The sequence below is a fragment of the Salvelinus sp. IW2-2015 genome, linkage group LG26 (assembly GCF_002910315.2).
Source record: "Salvelinus sp. IW2-2015 linkage group LG26, ASM291031v2, whole genome shotgun sequence".
NCBI classification, from domain to species: Eukaryota; Metazoa; Chordata; class Actinopteri; order Salmoniformes; family Salmonidae; genus Salvelinus; species Salvelinus sp. IW2-2015.
Window position 1 is genome coordinate 26,120,213 of NC_036866.1, and position 18,563 is coordinate 26,138,775.

Sequence of the window (18,563 nt, forward strand, 5' to 3'; positions counted from 1 at the left end):
AGAGAGGAGAGGGGGAAGGAGAGAAGAGGACGGGGAAGAGGTGAAAGGAGAGAGCATAGTCTTACTATTGAGAGAGGCCGACATAGTCAGATCTGGCTTTCAAGAGAAGACAAGCTATGTTGGGGCGGCAGGTAGCCTAGTGTGTTGGGCCAGTAACCGAAAGCTTGCTAGATCAAATCCCCGAGCTGACAAGGTAAAAATCTGTTGTTCTGCCCCTGAACATGGCAGTTAACCCACTGTTCCTAGGCTGTTGTTGTAAATAATAATTTGTTCTTAACTGACTTGCCTAGTTAAATAAAGGTTAAATATTTTTTATTTATTTTTTATTTTTTTCACACTGCCCACAAAATGAGATGGAAACTGAGCTGCACATTGTAACCTCCCGCCAAATGTATGACCATATTAGAGGCACATACATTGACCCACAAAGAATTAGAAAACAAATCCAATTTTGATATACTCCCAAATATATTAGGTGAAATACCACAGTGTGCCATCACAGCAGCAAGATTTGTGACCTGTTGCCACAAGAAAGGGGCAATCAGTGAAAAACAAACACCCTTGTTGTCACGCCTGCTCTCGCTCTTCCCCCCTGGCGCTCGAGGACTCCCCAGCATTACATTTGCTCAGTACATTGTTTTCACTGAGGAAATGTACAAGTCTGCTGTTAATGATAATGCAGAGGATTTTCCCAAGGTTGCTGTTGACGCATATCCCACGGTAGTTATTGGGGTCAAATTTGTCACCACTTTTGTGGATTGGGGTGACCAGTCCTTGGTTCCAAATATTGGGGAAGATGTCAGAGCTAAGGATGATGTTAAAGAGTTTAAGTATAGCCAATTGGAATTTGTTGTCTGTATATTTTATAATTTCATTGAGGATACCATCAACATCACAGGCCTTTTTGGGTTGAAGGGTTTTCATTTATAATCTACCAGACTGTCTCTTTCCAGACTATGATCTGAGCCAGCTCCACAGAGGTCTGAATAACCATCCTGAGAATGTTGTGCCGTCGTGGCCCCTATGGCTGGACTCCTACCCTTGTGCATAAAAAACACCTTTATAATATGGTATTTGCAGGCTAACAACAAAATACAATTCCTAATGTGATGAGTAGCCTAAGTTTAGGACAAGATTCGGTAACAGTAGTCACTGCAGTCTAAAGTCAATTTCAATAAATGTGTCAAAATTATATAATTCCTCCTGTCTAGACATAAATAAATAAATCATTAAAAATACTTCACCAGAGAGCATGACTTAGCCACAGAGGATCATTAGCTTTTTTTAAAGCTGTGGATTGTTTCAAATCACAAGCGTGTAGGCCTATATACACAGTTTGGGCAGCGTGCGTGGCAATAAGGGAAGGGCCTGGCTGATTATTGAGATGTGGCTGCCAGTGAAAAGCAATGCATCTAAGATATGTGTAAAGATAGTGTCTTCAGTATAATTTGAAATGTTGAGACAAGAAGAACAGGAGGGGGGTGTATGGCAAAGATATAGGCTCATCTCGCTCCAGAATGCGCTCAGCTCTCCATAATGCGCTGAGTTGTCTCCCACCAATTCTTGCACATTCATTGTTTTATTGTGTTAATTGTTTGCCCTTTGATTGTTTATTTTCCCCATTACATTAACCACATGACAATGATTTTGAGAAACAAAAACATTATTATTGAAATGAAACTGTTCAACAAATATGCGCATATGAAAATCACAACTGGCAGGTAGATCGGTAGAAATGGTCAAATCAATTGTAAGCTTCCTCAAACTTGAAACTCAAACTTAAAAATCACGACTCTAGGAACAGACCATTGTGAAAAGAGAGCACATTGCTTTGTACTGCATAATTACAATGGGTGTGTGTGAGAGAGAGATAAGGAGAAGGTGTGTTGTCACTAAGATTGTGCCTATTAAAACTGAGCACAAATGATAAGCTATGCATCTTGCTTGCTATGGGCAGGAGCAGGCCTGCAAGCCGAGGGCAACAGAATGCCTTTTCCTTATTTTATATTTTTTCCGTTCCCTTTCACCAAGTTTAGAATTGTAAACTAATAGAAAAAAGTGAAGAACTAATTGCAAGCACTGTTCCAGATCACTTCATATCCACCACAAGCGGGAGAGAAGAGAAAGGGGAGAGGGACAGATAGGGAGAGAGACCTGACTTAATTCAAACTAAACTGTCTATACAGCAGAGCGTGTGTCGGACTCCAAACTCCCACAACTGAATAGATAAGAGCATATCATGAGCACACCGCTTACAAAACAGAGCTGAGAGCTCTCCATGCACAATGGGGCCCATATATAAATATTCTATGTTCTTTCCCCTCCCCTACCCCAATCCCATTATCATTTAGATCAATAATGCAACACTAATTGTTACAGTTTTAGCACATCACCACCATGGAGTACATTTACATTTAAGTCATTTAGCTGAYGCTCTTATCCAGAGCGACTTACAATTTGGAAAGTTCATACATATTCATCCTGGTCCCCCCGTGGGGAATGAACCCACAACCCTGGCGTTGCAAGCGCCATGCTCTACCAACTGAGCCACACGGGACCACGAGTACTGCAGCACCTTCAGCACCCTTACTTCCTGCGGCTATGTACGACTGGAGATAATTCGATTTGGATAGTAGGGTTATAGAAGTTCCATCTGAATTGCAAGGGATGGGTAACCTGTTTAGCTGAAAAGCAGAAAGTACCAGTGACTTTCTCAATACGGAAGTGGTCAGATGACACGGATGCTACGCTACAGGACTGTTTTGATAGCACAGACTGGAATATGTTCCGGGATTCATTCAATGGCATTGAGGAGTATACCACCACAGTCATCGGCTTCAACAATAATTGCATCGACGACGTCATCCCCACAGTGACCATACGTACATATCCCAACCAGAAGCCATGGATTACAGGCAACATCCGCATCGAGCTAAAGGCTAGAACTGCCGCTTTCAAGGAGCGGGACACTAATCGGGACGCATACAATAAAGCCTGCTATTTCCTCAGACGAATCATCAAACACGCAAAACATCAATTTAGGATTAAGATTGAATCCTACTACACCGGCTTTGACACTCGTCGGATGTAGCAGGGCTTGAAAACTATCACGGACTACAAGGGGAAACCCAGATGCGAGCTTCCCAGTGATGCGAGCCTACTAGACGAGCTAAATGCCTTTTATGCTTGCTTCGAGGCAAGCAACACTGAAGCATGCATGAGAGCACCAGCTGTTCTAGATGACTGTGTGACAACGCTCTCGGTAGCCGATGTGAGCAAGACCTTTAAACAGGTCAACATTCACAAAGCCGTGGGGCCAGACAGATTAGCAGGACGTGTAATCAAAGCATGCGGGGACCAACTGGCATGTGTCTTCACTGACGTTTTCAACCTCTCCCTGACCGAGTCTGTAATACCTACATGTTTCAAGCAGACTCCCATAGTCCCTGTGCCCAAGGAAGCAAAGGTAACCTGCCTAAATGATTACCGCTCCGTAGCACTCACGTCGGTAGCCATGAAGTGCTTTCAAAGGCTTTGAAAGGCTTGTCAACAGCATCTTTCCGGATACCCTAGACCCACTCCAATTCGCATACCGACCCAAAAGATCCACAGATGACGCAATCTCAGTCGCACTCCACACTGCCCTTTCCTACCTGGACAAAAGGCACGACAACACCTTTTCCCCCTCAGGAGACTGACAACCCCCAAGCCATAAGACTGCTGAACAATTAGTCAAATGGCCACCGGACTATTTACATTGATACCCCCCCATTTGTTTTGTACACTGCTGCTACTCGCTGTTTATTATTTATACATAGTCACTTCACCCCTACCTACATGTACAGATTACCTCAACTAGCCTGTACCCCTGCACATTGACTCGGTACCGGTACCCGCTGTACATAGCCTTGTTATTGTTATTTTATTGTGTTACTTTTTATTATTATTTACTTTAGTTTATTTGGTAAATATTTTCTTAACCAACAGTGCAGTTCAATAAAGAGTTAAGTGCTTGTAAGTAAGCATTTCACGGTAAGGTTGTATTCGGCGCATGTGACAAATAAAGTTTGATTTGATTTGATGACGAAGCCGGCCACCTTCTCACCTGTTTATCATGTTTCAACAATAACTGCCTGTATGTGTTCATTCCTGCTCTTGGATAAAATGAAAAAAGGATCGGGGAAACACAGAGAGACGCATGAGTTATCTTGATTTATAATTGTATTGTTGTAGAATGATGACTCCTAGTGCCTGTACACTTTAAGAACTTTATTCTCTATCTTTCTTTTTTATCATCTCTGTAACTCTGGATGTATAAATACAGAGTGTATGTATATTGTTTTTAGGAAACTGTAATTTATAATGTACCTGTGAATGTAATGAGGTGTCCTGTTAGAGGCACTCATTGTCGTAAACCCTCAGCACCAGGTCATAACGGCCCACCTTTAGAGATGACCTCATACTCAGAATGACACTGCTCTCTGACAACACATAAAACCCCACAAAGTTGAATGCCAGTTTTCATATGGCAATACCCAAAAAGCACAACACAACAGTTACAATAAAATCAGACACACATGCAGTCACTCACTCAGTCATTCACTCATGGTTGTCGTTCATGCGGACGCTCCAGTATTTCTGAGACAGTCCCACTTGCTCTGTTTTGAAGGGCTGGGACAGGCTGGGCCCGTCGGGGTCTCCGACGGAGATGTCCAGCAACTGGGGCTGCCGGCTGCGGAGGGTCAATGGTCGGAGCATTGTCGTTTACATCCTCTAGCTCAATCACTAGGGACCATGTGCCTGTGGCTGGGACCTCACCTGGAAGAGAGAGAGAGACAGTAAGGGAATGTGTGTCTGTTAGAGTTGCTGCCAGCATCCATCTATTACTGTATCTGTTATAATAAATGTCTGACTAGACGGCTGCATAGAAGATAGAGGGCAAGCTATGTCTATTGTGTGAATATTTCCGTACCATTGTCAATAGCTAGGATGAGAGCTGTGTATGTGCCATCTGTAACTAAAGGAGACTCTCTGTCCATAGGATTCCTGATCTGGAGCTGACCAGTGGTCTCATTGAGGCTCAGCCACCCACCACGGTCACTGGCCATCCTGTACCTGAAACACACATGCACGCATACGCACACGGACACACACTAAAATAGAGCTAGGCTTTAGCTCAGCGAACTTATAGTCTTGTGTAGCCCAGACGACCCATGTTCAAACCCAGTTGTTCACATATATTGTATACCTGACCGTCTGTGCCATGGTGGTGTCTGGGTCAATGGCTGTGTAGAGGACCAGGTCACTGTCCACAAGAGACCACCACCTCATTCTCCACCACCACCAACAGACTGAACACAGTAACACTCTCATAGTCCAAATCCTGAGAGACATAAAAAGAGAGAAAGAATTGTCTAAATGACCACATAGGGCATACCTTTCAGAATGAATAAATAATGAATAAATAACCGGTCATAGAACATTGTTATATAACATTGTTAACCTTGGCGGTGGTGATGATTCCCTGGTCTCCGGTAGGTCCAGTGGAGTTGTTGAACTTGCCATCGGTGTCTCCCTGTACAATTCTGAACCGGCTCCTCCAGGCTGGTGAATGGGGGTAGTCAGCATCTGTCACAGCCATCACCATCACCACCACTAAGGCAGGCATCTGGTTCTCTGGGACTGAGGCTGTGTACTGGCAAATAGATGGGAGACAGGGTGGGTGATTAACAGGAGAGTTAATTGAATGCAAGCAGATGACAATAATCCCAGGAAATTCTAATTGGGTAAACTGATTTGTCCCAGTGTTGTTGGACTTGTACATATGAATTAATATCTGTGCAGCCTCAGGGTTGCTGCCCAGAAAGGGATTTTGGTTAAAATGTGTTTTTCTTGCAACTCTGCCTAGAAGGCCAGCATCCCAGAATCGCCTCTTCACTGTTGACGTTGAGACTGATGTTTTGTGGGTAATATTTAATAAAGCTGCCAGTTGAGGACTTGTGAGGTGTCTGTTTCTCAAACTAGACACTCTAATGTACTTGTTCTCCTGCTCAGTTGTGCACCGGGGCCTCCCACTCCTCTTTCTATTCTGGTTAGATCCAGTTTGCGCTGTTCTGTGAAGGGAGTAGTACACAGCGTTGTACGAGATCTTCAGTTTCTTGGCAATTTCTCGCATGGAATAGCCTTCATTTCTCAGAACAAGAATAGACTGATGAGTTTCAGAATAAAGCACTTTGTTTCTAGACATTTTGAGCCTGTAATCGAACCCACAAATGCTGATGCTCCAGATACTCAACTAGTCTAAAGAAGGTCAGTTTTATTGCTTCTTTAATCAGAACAACAGTTTTCAGCTGTGCTAACATAATTGCAAAAGGGTTTTCTGATGATAAATTAGCCTTTTAAAATTATAAACTTGGATTAGCTAACACAACGTGCCATTGGAACACAGGAGTGATGGTTAGTGATAATGGGCCTCTGTACGCCTATGTAGATATTCCATAAGAAATCAGCCGTTTCCAGCTACAATGGTCATTTACAACATTAACAATGTCTACACTGCATTTCTGATCAATTTGATGTTATTTTAATGGACAAAAAATGAGTTTTTTTTCAAAAACAAGGACATTTCTAAGTGACCCCAAACTTTTGAACGGTAGTGTATGGCTTATAAAAGATAATGATACATACATCACACTTTACACAAAGATCTAAACATCCACGCTACATTAACTGGCATACTGTAAGTACTGTATGTCTGGTCCCAACTCTATATCACTCAGTATCACTCATACTGTGAAGGTCTACACAGTCAGTACACTACATCAGTCACAATAAACTACTGCCATTACTGGCACTGTCAATACTGTCACACTGATGAAAGTAAATGGGATTCCTCCATTTTGTTTTCCTGTAACAGTGTGCCACGGTGTTACCGTACGGTCTATTTGGCCTGTTGCTCCCGGTCCAAGGGTTCCATGACAAACAGCCAACCAGTGTTCTTCTCAATTCTAAATCGGCCAATTGGAGGCTGGTCCTCCCCCTGGTCTGTGATCTTAAAACCTCTTAAGGAACGGACCCTTTTTAAAAATGTTTTGCCTAAAATGACATACGTAAATCTAACTGCTCGTAGCTCAGGACCTGAAGCAAGGATATGCATATTCTTGATACCATTTGAAAGGAATCCCTTTGAAGTTTGTGGAAATGTGAAATGAATGTAGGAGAATATAACACATTAGATCTGGTAAAAGATCATACAAAAGAAAAAACATGTTTTTTTTCATCATCTTTGAAATGCAAGAGAAAGGCCAAAATGTATTTTTCCAGTTTAGGTGCAATTTAGATTGTGTCCACTAGATTGCAGCAATGTATGCGCACCGTTTTAGACTGATCCAATGAACCATTGCATTTCTGTTCAAAATGTTGTTTCAAGTCTGCCCACATGTGCCTAATTGGTTTATTGATACATTTTCAAGTTCATAACTGTGCACTCCTCAAACAATAGCATGTTATTCTTTCACTGTAATAGCTACTGTAAATTGGAGAGTGCAGTTAGATTAACAAGAATTTAAGCTTTCTGCCCATATCAGATATGTCTATGTCCTGGGAAATTTTCTTGTTACTTACAACCTCATGCTGATCACATTAGGCACATTAGCTCAACCGTCCCGTGGGGGGGTTCACCGAAAAGCATTTTCACTGCCTTATTGTTACTGGACCTGATCTGAACAACACAAGAAACACACAGCAGTGTGTGTTTGTGTGTGTGCAACAGACACGTACCTGCACTATAGGATTGGGGAAATCTTGACAATTTTGCTCAGTGTTTTGGGGGGAATGTGTGTGATGATTGTACCTTTATATTCAAAATATTGGTTACAAAAATTTACCATTGTACCAGAGGCTTTCCTAGTCGATCAGCAAACATTTCTGTAAAATGCCCAATGATAAAGCCTTGTTTTCCTATTTTTTATTTGGTTCACGCTGTTTGCATTAGGTGCACTTGATTTTGTATTTATTTATTTATTTCACCTTTATTTAACTAGGTAGGCCAGTTGAGAACAAGTTCTCATTTACAACTGCGACCTGGCCAAGATAAAGCAAAGCAGTTCGACACAAACAACAACACAGAGATGGAAAAAACAAACATACAGTCAATAATACAGTAGAAAAAAAGTATATATACAGTGTGTGCAAATGAGGTAGGATATGGGAGGTAAGGCAATAAAATAGGCCATAGTGGCGAGGTAATTACGAAATAGCAATTAAACACTGGAGTGATAGATGTGCAGAAGATGAATGTGCAAGTAAAGATACTGGGGTGCAAAGGAGGAAAAAAAATATAAAAAAATAAATACAGTATGGGGATGAGGTATTTGGATTCAGCTGAAGTGGTTGGTGTTCCCATTTTGAACTATTGCATGTGTCAGAAGGTACAAACTCTGCCTACCTGGCGGGCATGGAGAGCAAATCAAGTGCACTTATAGGCCTACCGCTGGCCAATCAGATAGCTCAGATCACTGTGTCTGCAGCTTCCACGAGCCCACAGCGAAGTTAATTGTCAACTCACTGTGTGAGATTTCAAATCTTTAAGACTGTCAACAAATACAGAAAATATCTGCTGGCTTTATGAGTGAGTTAATGTATAAGATTTTATTCAGCACTGTCAACACTTTATTCAACACTTTTATAAGCCATAAAACTCCTTCTCCCTCTTCTCCCACTCGTGATACAATGTGTATCGATAGACTTGTGTTGTTATTAGCGACTTGTGTCTTTCTAAAATCGAGTAGTATTTCACGTCCATTTGGCCCAGCGTCATCCGGGGTAGGCTGTCATTGTAAATCCTAATTTTTTCTTAACTGAGTTGCCTAGTGAAATAGAAAAAATCAGTCCAGTAAAATAAATCCAAAAGATTTATATTTATGCTTCACAAGTAATACAACAAATGATCAATTACCATTGTGATCATATACCTCACATTTGGAAACATTGTCAGGGCAATTCAAGAATAGCCAATATGCAGTGGTAATGTATTGAGCCTATAGCCTACTGCACAAACCTCATTGCAACATAAATATTTTAATAGGTTAAGGTTGCATAGGCTTAAGTTTTTTAAGTAATGTTTTTTTTAAAGTCTGAGCGGTAGAATGTGATCTTGGCTCAGAAAAGGTTGGTGACYTCTGTACTAGATTATCGCCACATGTTCCCTAAAAGGTACTGAACAGTACCATGAGAGATCATATGTGTACCTCTGAAGGAACATTATGTGCATTTTGATATTTTCGTACACAGCGAACAATATTGTAGCCTAACCTTACCCTTTATTCTCAGAGTGTAGCATGTCAGGTTACAACACGACACCACATAAACATTAAGATACATTATGCTTTGGGGCGGCAGGTAGCCTAATGGTTAGAGCTTTTGGCCAGGAACTGAATGGTTGCTAGATCGAACAGCTGAGCTGACAAGGTAAAAATCTGTCGTTCTGCCCCTGAACAGGCCGTTAACACACTATTCCTAGGCCGTTATTGTAAATAAGAATTGATTCTTACCTGACTTGCCTAGTTAAATAAAGGTAGAAGTAAAATGCTACAAACATGAAAGAAAATCACACCTGAACTGGACCACTATTCCATGGTGATGGTCACAATGATCCTCAGGGTTATAGGTCACAATGACAGAGAGAATCATCGTGGTAAGAGTTTATTCTCAATAAAAAGTTAAATGAATATGAATGGTGTTTGAATGAGCTCAGGATTTGAATGTTATGGACATGCTCCCTGATTGGAGGAAATTATGTTTAGTATCTGGGCTGCAGTGACCTTTTGACCACAGGAGGAAGACCTGACTGGGTTTGTCCTCCAGTTTCAGAGCTCTGTGAACTCTAATCTCCCCATCTGACACAACCTTGAAGTGAATGTCTGATGAGCTGAATTCCTGACAGTAGGAAAGACCCACTCTAAAATGCAAAGCAGAGTTGTGGATAGCTGAGGGATCTGACTATGCCTGATTGACTACTCAGACCTTGACATGAATGATGACTGAGTAGGCTTTAGTATTGATGAGGACTTCTGACTTGAAATTGATACAATACTCAAATAATCCCTTCCCTCTAACCTTTATCTGTTAAACGAGGGCCAAGGTTCTCTCAATGTTTTAGCAGACCTGTTAGACCATAAACATAATTTCCTCCAATCAGGGAGCATGTCCATAACATTCAAATCCTGAGCTCATTCAAACACCATTCATATTCATTTAACTTTTTATTGTGAATAAACTCTTACCACGATGATTCTCTCTGTCATTAAACTAATGGCGTTGAGTTCTATAAAGTCTGCTTTTGTGAAGTTTAAATACAATTTCCACCAAGTTATGACCAGTAATTCTTATTGTAGTGTCTGTAATGGATGTCACTGTTTGATTTAATTTGACCTTTGCCAAGAGCTCTGTCTCTGGGGAGGTGTCTGGTGTCCACTCTAAAGATGAAGTGTTCTGAACTGAAACCTGTCTGACAACGCTTGTCCTTTTCACACAGTCCTGGGGGGATGATAGCCTAAAAGGGTGACAGCAGCATACGTACATCCAGTACATTTAAGGGGCAAAATGTCTGAAATATTATGTTGTGATGTTTTTGTACTTTTCGAATAACCGTTTTCTGTGTTCATGCAAGTGACTGACTGAGCGAATCCTCACTATCAGTATCTGCAATTTGGCAGTACACCTAGACCCTTGTTTTGAGAACAAAAGATATCCCCGTTTCAAGGTCTTAGCTAAGAGAAGAAGCCTTGTGAGGTATTGGTCTGTCACATGAATGACCCAGTGTTGGTTGGTCACATGAATGAAGTAAACGTTAATGATGAATTATTTATGAATAAGCTAAATCATGCAAATATGACCTGTCTGCATTATATAAGAGAACTAACAGGACTGCCCCGGAAGAGCTCCTGACAGTTGTTCACTATGGTGCATCAAGTTTGTTGGAACCTCTCCAGCGTGCTTACAATAAACAATGATTAAGGTTGACTTTGAGTGTCCCTGTGTAAGAATTTCCATGACAATGTGATGAGAGAAGAATACCTACACAGAGCACACCAATTAAAACTCAGTGGTTGAAACTTGACCAAAATAAAAGCATTACAAGTGTAGCAATATCAAAATTCTGGGAAGTTTAATTTGACCCTCACAGAATTAAGAGGAACCACAAAAGGTGACAAGTGGGCAAACATGCATTTAAAAACAAATATTTCTATAAGCACAACTCCACACCAGTTATAATTTTTTTTTAAGCTTATGAGATCAACAGTGACTTGTAAATGATTACTCTGGCCTTACCTGCAACAAGAAGAAGCTCAATCCAAAATGGGATCTGGCAAATCACAACATTTAATTTATGCATGAATTACCCTTTTAGTGTCAAAGTGTCTTGGCTGATAACATTGACAATGTTGATAAATGCTGATAGGGTAACTGCCAAGGTAACATATAGTTCCTGTAGTGCAGAAAGTATGACACTGTCCTAGTTACTCTCTGTGTTACTGCTCCAAGGAAAGTCTAATCTCTTGGGGCGGGGACTACCTTGTTTACTGGACACATACTGTATACTGTAGTTGTAATGGTTAACTAGTGTTAACCATTAACTAGCCTACTGTGTGTAGGAGAAATTCAGAGAAACCCCTCAGTCTGTTTGTGCCAGCATAATTGCCTAACATTAGCACACTGCCTAGCCCTCTCACTGTTAATACATACATACGGCACTCATGCTTTGCTTACTCACTCCACCACAAGTTGTTGACAAGCTTTCGGAGTGTAATATTCAATCGGGTCTTTTCAGATATACAGTTGAAGTCGGAAGTTTACATACACTTAGGTTGGAGTCATTAAAACTCGTTTTTCAACCACTCCATACATTTCTTGTTAACAAACTATAGTTTTGGCAAGTCGGTTAGGACATCTACTTTGTGCATGACACAAGTAATTTTTCCAACAATTGTTTACAAACAGATTATTTCACGTATTATTCACTGTATCACAATTCCAGTGGGTCAGAAGTTTAAATATACTAAGTTGACTGCCTTTAAACAGCTTGGAAAATTCCAGAAAATTATGTCATGGATTTAGAAGCTTCTGATAGGCTAATTGACATCATTGAGTCAATTGGAGGTGTACCTGTACCTGCCTCTTTGCTTGACATCATGGGAAATAAATAATCAGCCAAGACCTCAGAAAAAAAATTGTAGACCTCACAAGTCTGCTTCATTTTAGGACCAATTTCCGAATGCCTGAAGGTACCACGTTCATCTGTACAAACAATAGTACGCAAGTATAAAACACCATGGGACCATGCAGCCATCATACCGCTCAGGAAGGAGACGCCTTCTGTCTCCTAGAGATGAATGTACTTTGTGGCGAAAAGTGCAAATCAATCCCAGAAAAACAGCAAAGGACCTTGTGAAGATGCTGGAGGAAACAGGTACAAAAGTATCTATATCCACAGTAAAACGAGTCCTATATCAACATAACCTGAAAGGCCGCTCAGCAAGGAAGAAGCCACTGCTCCAAAACTGTCATAAAAAAGACAGACTACAGTTTGCAACTGAACATGGGGACAAAGATCGTACTTTTTGGAGGTCCTGGTCTGATGAACTAGAACTGTTTGGCCATAATGACCATCGTTATGTTTGGAGGAAAAAGGGGGAGGCTTGCAAGCCGAAGAACACCATCCAACCGTGAAGCATGGGGTGTCAGCATCATGTTGTGGGGGTGCTCTGCTACAGGAGGGATGGTGCACTTCACAAATAGATGGCATCATGAGGCAGGAAAATTGTGGATATATTGAAGCAACATCTCAAAGACATCAGTCAGGAAGGTTAAATGGGTCCTTTCCAAATGGACAATGACCTCAAGCAAACTTCCAAAGTTGTGGCAAAATAGCTTAAGGACAACAAAGTCAAGGTATTGGAGTGGCCATCACAAAGCCCTGACCTCAATCCTATAGCAAATTTGTGGAAATAAAAGCTGAAACAAATCATTCTCTCTACTATTATTCTGACATTTCACATTCTTAAAATAAAGTGGTGATCCTAACTGACCTAAGACAGGGAATTTTTACAAGGATTACATGTCAGGAGTTGTGAAAAACTGAGTTTAAATGTATTTGGCTAAGGTGTATGTAAACTTCCGACTTCAACTGTATTCAATGGGGTGCCATATATCAGTAATGTATACAACAAGTTCCAATTGGCTCATCCATCCCCCCTTCTCTCTCCTGTAACTTTTCCCCAGGTCGTTACTTTAAATGAAAATGTGTTCTCAGTCAACTTACATGGTCAAATATGTGTAAAATATATTAATAAAAATGAAAGACATGTCTCCAAAATATCCACACTTGATAACAATACTGATAATGAATTTATAAAAAGAAAAGTCAAGTATAGTGCCAGAGCTATAGAGACCTTGCCACACTAGGTCTCAGAGCACTCTCTGGGACAAACTCACCTCATCCACCAACAATGTGTTGCAGCACCTGGGAAATGCATGCCAGACATTTTATGCAACATGCTATGTAACACGCAGGGTTGGCTAGGTTACTTTCTAAATGTAATCCGKTACAGTTACTAGTTACCTGTCCAAAATTGTGATCAGTAATGTAACTTTTGGATTACCCAAAATCAGTAATGCAATCTGATTACATTCAGTTACTTTTACATTACTTTCCTCTTAAGATTAATTAGAAGAAGACAAAAATGTATGTTACCAATTGAATGACATCTATTACAGGATAAATCAATGTCAAAGTTTACATAGCTGGCCATATACTGATGTTAAATTTTACATTATGGGTTGGTTATGTAGGCCTCTTCTAACCCATCRCTTTCTATTACATATAATAATACAATGAAATTATATCTTTACATTAAAAAACTATGTCTATCAGAAATCCAGTAATTCCAATAAATGTTATACTCCTTGATCTTCAAGAATAGAACTTGGAAATATGGAAGTATAGATTAGCCAAATTGTTTTACCTGAGCAGGACCATAAAACTAAGGACTTATTAGCCAGCTCTACTCTGTTGTTTATGATTGTGTTGTCATGGAGGACTGATTAGGCTCATTGATTCGAGTTCAAAAATAAATACTGTGCTCATGGAATGACATGCTTTGAGCACTACTGAATAGTGCTATTTACATGTGAAAATTAATGCCATATTCTGCATTTGCTATAGACCTATTGCTTACATTTTTGTTTGTGACACTTTGATATCTTGATAATATGCAGCTGTTTAAATGGCAAATCCACAGATGAAACAATAACAAAACGGTTTTGKTAAAAAACTGAGGGATGGGCCTGGAGAAATGTAACCACTCAGATTAAAAAACAGAGCTATGAATGCAAGGGCTGACCATCCATGATATCAAAATTATTGTTTCAACCATGTTATGAGACTATACAGTGTGTGTTTACATTTACAATGTTTACAAACATTGGAGAAAGCAAGTWTATATTTTGGGTTCCCATGGAGTGTGACAGTTGAACTAAGCTCATGAGGCATTCACAAGTTATATCCTTATTATCCTTTATTTTATTATTTTCTACATTGTAGAATAATAGTGAAGACATCAAAACTATGAAACAACACACATGGAATCATGTAGTAAGGGGAAAAAAATCKAAATATATTTTATATTTGAGATYCTTCAAAGTAGCCAGCCATTGCCTTGATGACAGCTTTGCACACTCTTCRCATTCTCTCAACCAGCTTCATGAGGAATGCTTTTCCAACAGTCTTGAAGGAATTCCCACATATGCTGAGCACTTGTTGGCTGCTTTTCCTTCACTCTGTGGTCCAACTCCTCCCAAACCATCTCAATTGTGTTGAGGTCGAGTGATTGTGGAGGCCAGATCATCTGATGCAGCACTCCATCAGTCTCCTTCTTGATCAAATAAACCTTACATAGCCTGGATGTTTGTTTAATGTCATTGTCCTGTTGAAAAACAAAATATAGTCCCACTAAGTGCAAACCAGATGGGATGGTGTATCGCTGCAGAATGCTGTGGTAGCCATGATGGTTAAGTGTGCATCGAATTCTAAATAAATCACTGACAGTGTCACCAGCAAAGCACCGTCACACCATCACACCACCTCCTCCATGCTTCACGGTGGGAACCACACATGCGGAGATCATCTGTTCACCTACTCTGTGTCTCCCAAAGACACGGCGGTTGGAACCAAAAATCTCAGATTTGGACTCATCAGACCAAAGGATATATTCCACTGGTCTAATGTTCATTGCTCRTGTTTCTCGGCCCAAGCAAGTCTCTTCTTCTTATTGGTGTCCTTTAGTAGTGGTTTCTTTGCAGCAATTCGACCATGAAGTCCTGATTCACACATTCTCCTTTGAACAGTTGATGTTKAGATGTGTTTGTTACTTGAACTCTGTGAAGCATTTATTTGGGATGCAATCTGAGGTGCAGTTAACTCTAATGAATTTATCCTCTGCAGCAGAAGTAACCCTGGGTCTTCCTTTCCTGTTGCGGTCCTCATGAGAGCCAGTTTCATCAAAGAGTTTGATGGTTTTAGGCTACTGCGCTTAAAGAAACTCTCAAAGTTCTTGACCTTGTCCTGATTGACTGACCTTCATGTCTTAAAGTAACGATGGACTGTTGTTTCACTTTGCTTTACTGAGCTGTTCTTGCCATAATATGGACTTGGTATTTTACCAAATAGGGCTATCTTCTGTATACCACCCCTACCTTGTCACAATAGAACTGATTGGCTCAAATACACTAAGGAGGAAAGAATTACCACAAATTAACTTAACTCCACACCCTGGAGCCAGCCCGGTTCCAAAAGGAATGCAATCAACTTTCACCAGGTGCAAAACGCGCCCAAYCGGGCGCTCTGGCCAGATTAGTCAGATCCTCTCATTGATCAAGTCTCTCTCTCTCTCTGGCCAATCAGAACACATTATCCCTTCCTTAGAGGTGGGCCATATCAGCCTGGAAGTAAACTATGCTTCAGGTGAACTTTGACCGTGTCAGTCTGGGGTGGTGAGGGCGGAAGAGTGAGACGCTGTGAATGACTGACCAACACTAAGCCTATATGATTTCAGGTCCCTATCTTTTTTCCCTCTATGAGGTTTAGAAGGCTGATTATATTCTTTGTGGATATGAAAGTTGTTCATGAGGAAGCCAGGCTGTGGACCCATTGCTGCTGAAGGTAAGATAGAGAGAGAAAGGCTGTGATCAGATCAGTGTGTCTGTATGTGACAGTGTGTGTGGTGTGGTGTGTGTGTGTGTGTGTGTGTGTGTGTGTGTGGTGTGTGTGTGTGTGTGTGTGTGTGTGTGTGTGTGTGTGTGGTGTGTGTGTGTGTGTGTGTGTGTGTGTGTGTGTGTGTGTGTGTGTGTGTGTGTGTGTGTGTGTGTGTGTGTGTGTGTGTGTGTGTGTGTGTGTGTGTGTGTGTGTGTGTGTGTGTGGGTGTGTGTTATGTGAATGTGAATGTGTGTGTGTGTGTAGCCTTATATGCCCATTAGATGAGATACGTTTTCCTAATATCTTCAGCTGTAGCTATTACATCATCAAACAGCGACATGTCTCTTACATCATCAGACTGCAACATGTTTTTGTTGTCTGCCTTTCTCAGATGACTCAGAACATGTTCCAAGAAGGGCTGTACCATGTTTTTTTTAAGGACCGCACCTCGGGCCACCCACTCACTGTAACCACCAATAAGGAAGAATTTAAAGACGTGCGGATTGGACGCTGGTTTGGGACAGTCGTTAACACCCGCCTCCTTGTCACTGGGGTGAGATGAGGAAAACAAAAAACAACTCTGTGGTTCCTAATCAGTRCCCTGTGACCAAATACTGTTATTAATCAGTTATAATTTTACCATGTAGTTTTGTAAATACGTTACCTGTGAAATAAAGTGTTACCCAAAACCGTCACCCTAGAGTACTTCTCCTGTCTCTCTCTCTGCCGCATCCCCCTCTCTCTCTGTCACTCTAAGGTTTTGCAGGTCTTTGGTGCCCTGGCCTCCATCCTAACCACAGTAACCTACGCCTGCGTGAGCTTCAACTGTTCCGTCTCCTTAACTACACCAGTCTGGTCCGGCCTGTTTGTGAGTTCTCACTTTTCACTGTCTTATGCAAGACTGTGTTAGCCCMCTGAGATAATGCCTAGGCATCCCCGGTTGACACTGTCTATGTTGTTTCAAAATGTTTTTCCCATGATGTGCCCACTGAACACGACCCTGGTATAGAWGRTGTCACTAAGCTGGTTATTGTGTGTTGTTACAGTATCTGGCCACTGGAGGGCTGGCAATGGAAGTTCAGAGGAAACCCAACAAACTCAATGTGAGTATATATATTTGTATTTAACCTTTATTTAACTAGGCATATATCACACAAGTGCTTTATTCAATGAGTGATCTGATTAATCAAAAAATGTATGATATACTTTTTGAATTCATTATCCCAATTTTGAAGTCTCACCCTAGTGAATCTTTTGTGTTGTTCGCCACTGTTAGTAGTGAGTCGCTAAATTCATTGCTTCTGTGATTGTGAAGTGTTTCACCATTTTTTATTTTAAGTTAAGTTGTTATGCTCACTGTTCTGTTAACGTGTTGAACAGGTGACCACACTGATAGGCCTGAACATCTTCAGCCTACTGCTGGGGTGCTGTGCTCTGCTGGCCTACAGCCTCATCACTACACAGGCTAAAGCACTCTACACAGACCAACAGGTGTGTTGTACTGTCTGTGTATGTGTGTGTATGTATGTGCGTGTGTCTCTCGCTCTGTGTATAACCCCCTGCTTTCTTTGTCTCCCTCCGTCGTCTCCCTCTCAGCGTGCGGGTGTGTACATAGCGAAGGGCAGCTCTATCATGTTCACAGTACAGTGTCTGCTGGCCTCTGTCTACACTCTCTTCCTGTCCTGGAGAGGTCTACGACGGTACAGCGGCCCCCACACTCAGACCTACAACCTTCTAGCACAGGCAAGATCAAATGCACGCAATGCCAGCACTCACACACACAGCAGCATATATACATATACAAACACTAGCACATACGCATGGATGCACATATGCACCTGTTCGAATACACACTCACACAATCAAATACATATTGGCATGGTCACATGTTTAGCTGCACTGGACATACTAAACAAACAGTCTCTTTTTCACAGGGCCCGGATGAGGACACTAATGAGGCCCTAATGGAAACAGGAGAATTCAGCCTTTAAACCAGCGACTACATGAGGGTGTGTGTGTGTGTGTGTGTGTGTGTGTTGTGTGTGTGTGGTGTGTGTGTGTGTGTGTTGTGTGTGTGTGTGTGTGTGTGTGTGTGTGTGTGTGTGTGTGTGTGTGTGTGTGGTGTGTGTGTGTGTGTGTGTGTGTGTGTGTGTCTGTTTGTGTGTGTGTGCACATGTGTGTATGACACACATCTTAAGACATTCATTTGATGAGGATGTCAAAGAATATGCAAAATGATGTACCATACTAACATTGTATTCTATTCCTATGACATAAAATAGAACATCGACAATCAATCCCATTTTGTCTA

General features: G+C 41.2%; 2 protein-coding genes across 2 annotated transcripts; one reads left to right on the top strand and one right to left on the bottom strand.

The window, feature by feature from the left end:
• Nucleotides 1–4,254: 4,254 nt before the first annotated feature.
• Nucleotides 4,255–11,551, bottom strand: LOC111952615 (uncharacterized). The gene is made up of 5 exons (XM_023971474.2): nt 11,332–11,551; nt 5,504–5,695; nt 5,249–5,383; nt 4,973–5,115; nt 4,255–4,818 (listed from the first exon to the last, which is right to left on the bottom strand). The coding sequence occupies exons 2-5, from the start codon at nt 5,626–5,628 to the stop codon at nt 4,604–4,606; spliced, it is 618 nt and encodes a 205-aa protein (XP_023827242.1). The 5' UTR covers nt 5,629–5,695; nt 11,332–11,551; the 3' UTR covers nt 4,255–4,603.
• A 4,475-nt stretch (nt 11,552–16,026) lies between these two features.
• Nucleotides 16,027–18,283, top strand: tmem253 (transmembrane protein 253). Its single transcript, XM_023971472.2, has 7 exons — nt 16,027–16,219; nt 16,644–16,805; nt 17,010–17,120; nt 17,299–17,355; nt 17,633–17,743; nt 17,849–17,995; nt 18,187–18,283. The coding sequence occupies exons 2-7, from the start codon at nt 16,644–16,646 to the stop codon at nt 18,241–18,243; spliced, it is 645 nt and encodes a 214-aa protein (XP_023827240.1). The 5' UTR covers nt 16,027–16,219; the 3' UTR covers nt 18,244–18,283.
• The last annotated feature ends 280 nt before the right edge of the window (nt 18,284–18,563 follow it).

What these genes read in the sequence shown, in the direction of transcription:
- LOC111952615 (XM_023971474.2), bottom strand. Translation starts at nt 5,628, where the DNA reads ATGCTGACTACCCCCATTCACCAGCCTGGAGGAGCCGGTTCAGAATTG. An exon ending in ACCATGGCACAGACGGTCAG is followed by an intron (nt 5,116 to 5,248) that starts GTATACAATATA and finishes TGTGTGTTTCAG; the next exon opens with GTACAGGATGGCCAGTGACC. An exon ending in CATCCTAGCTATTGACAATG is followed by an intron (nt 4,819 to 4,972) that starts GTACGGAAATAT and finishes TCTCTCTTCCAG; the next exon opens with GTGAGGTCCCAGCCACAGGC.
- tmem253 (XM_023971472.2), top strand. Translation starts at nt 16,644, where the DNA reads ATGACTCAGAACATGTTCCAAGAAGGGCTGTACCATGTTTTTTTTAAG. An exon ending in CAGTCTGGTCCGGCCTGTTT is followed by an intron (nt 17,121 to 17,298) that starts GTGAGTTCTCAC and finishes GTGTTGTTACAG; the next exon opens with TATCTGGCCACTGGAGGGCT. An exon ending in CCTACAACCTTCTAGCACAG is followed by an intron (nt 17,996 to 18,186) that starts GCAAGATCAAAT and finishes TCTTTTTCACAG; the next exon opens with GGCCCGGATGAGGACACTAA.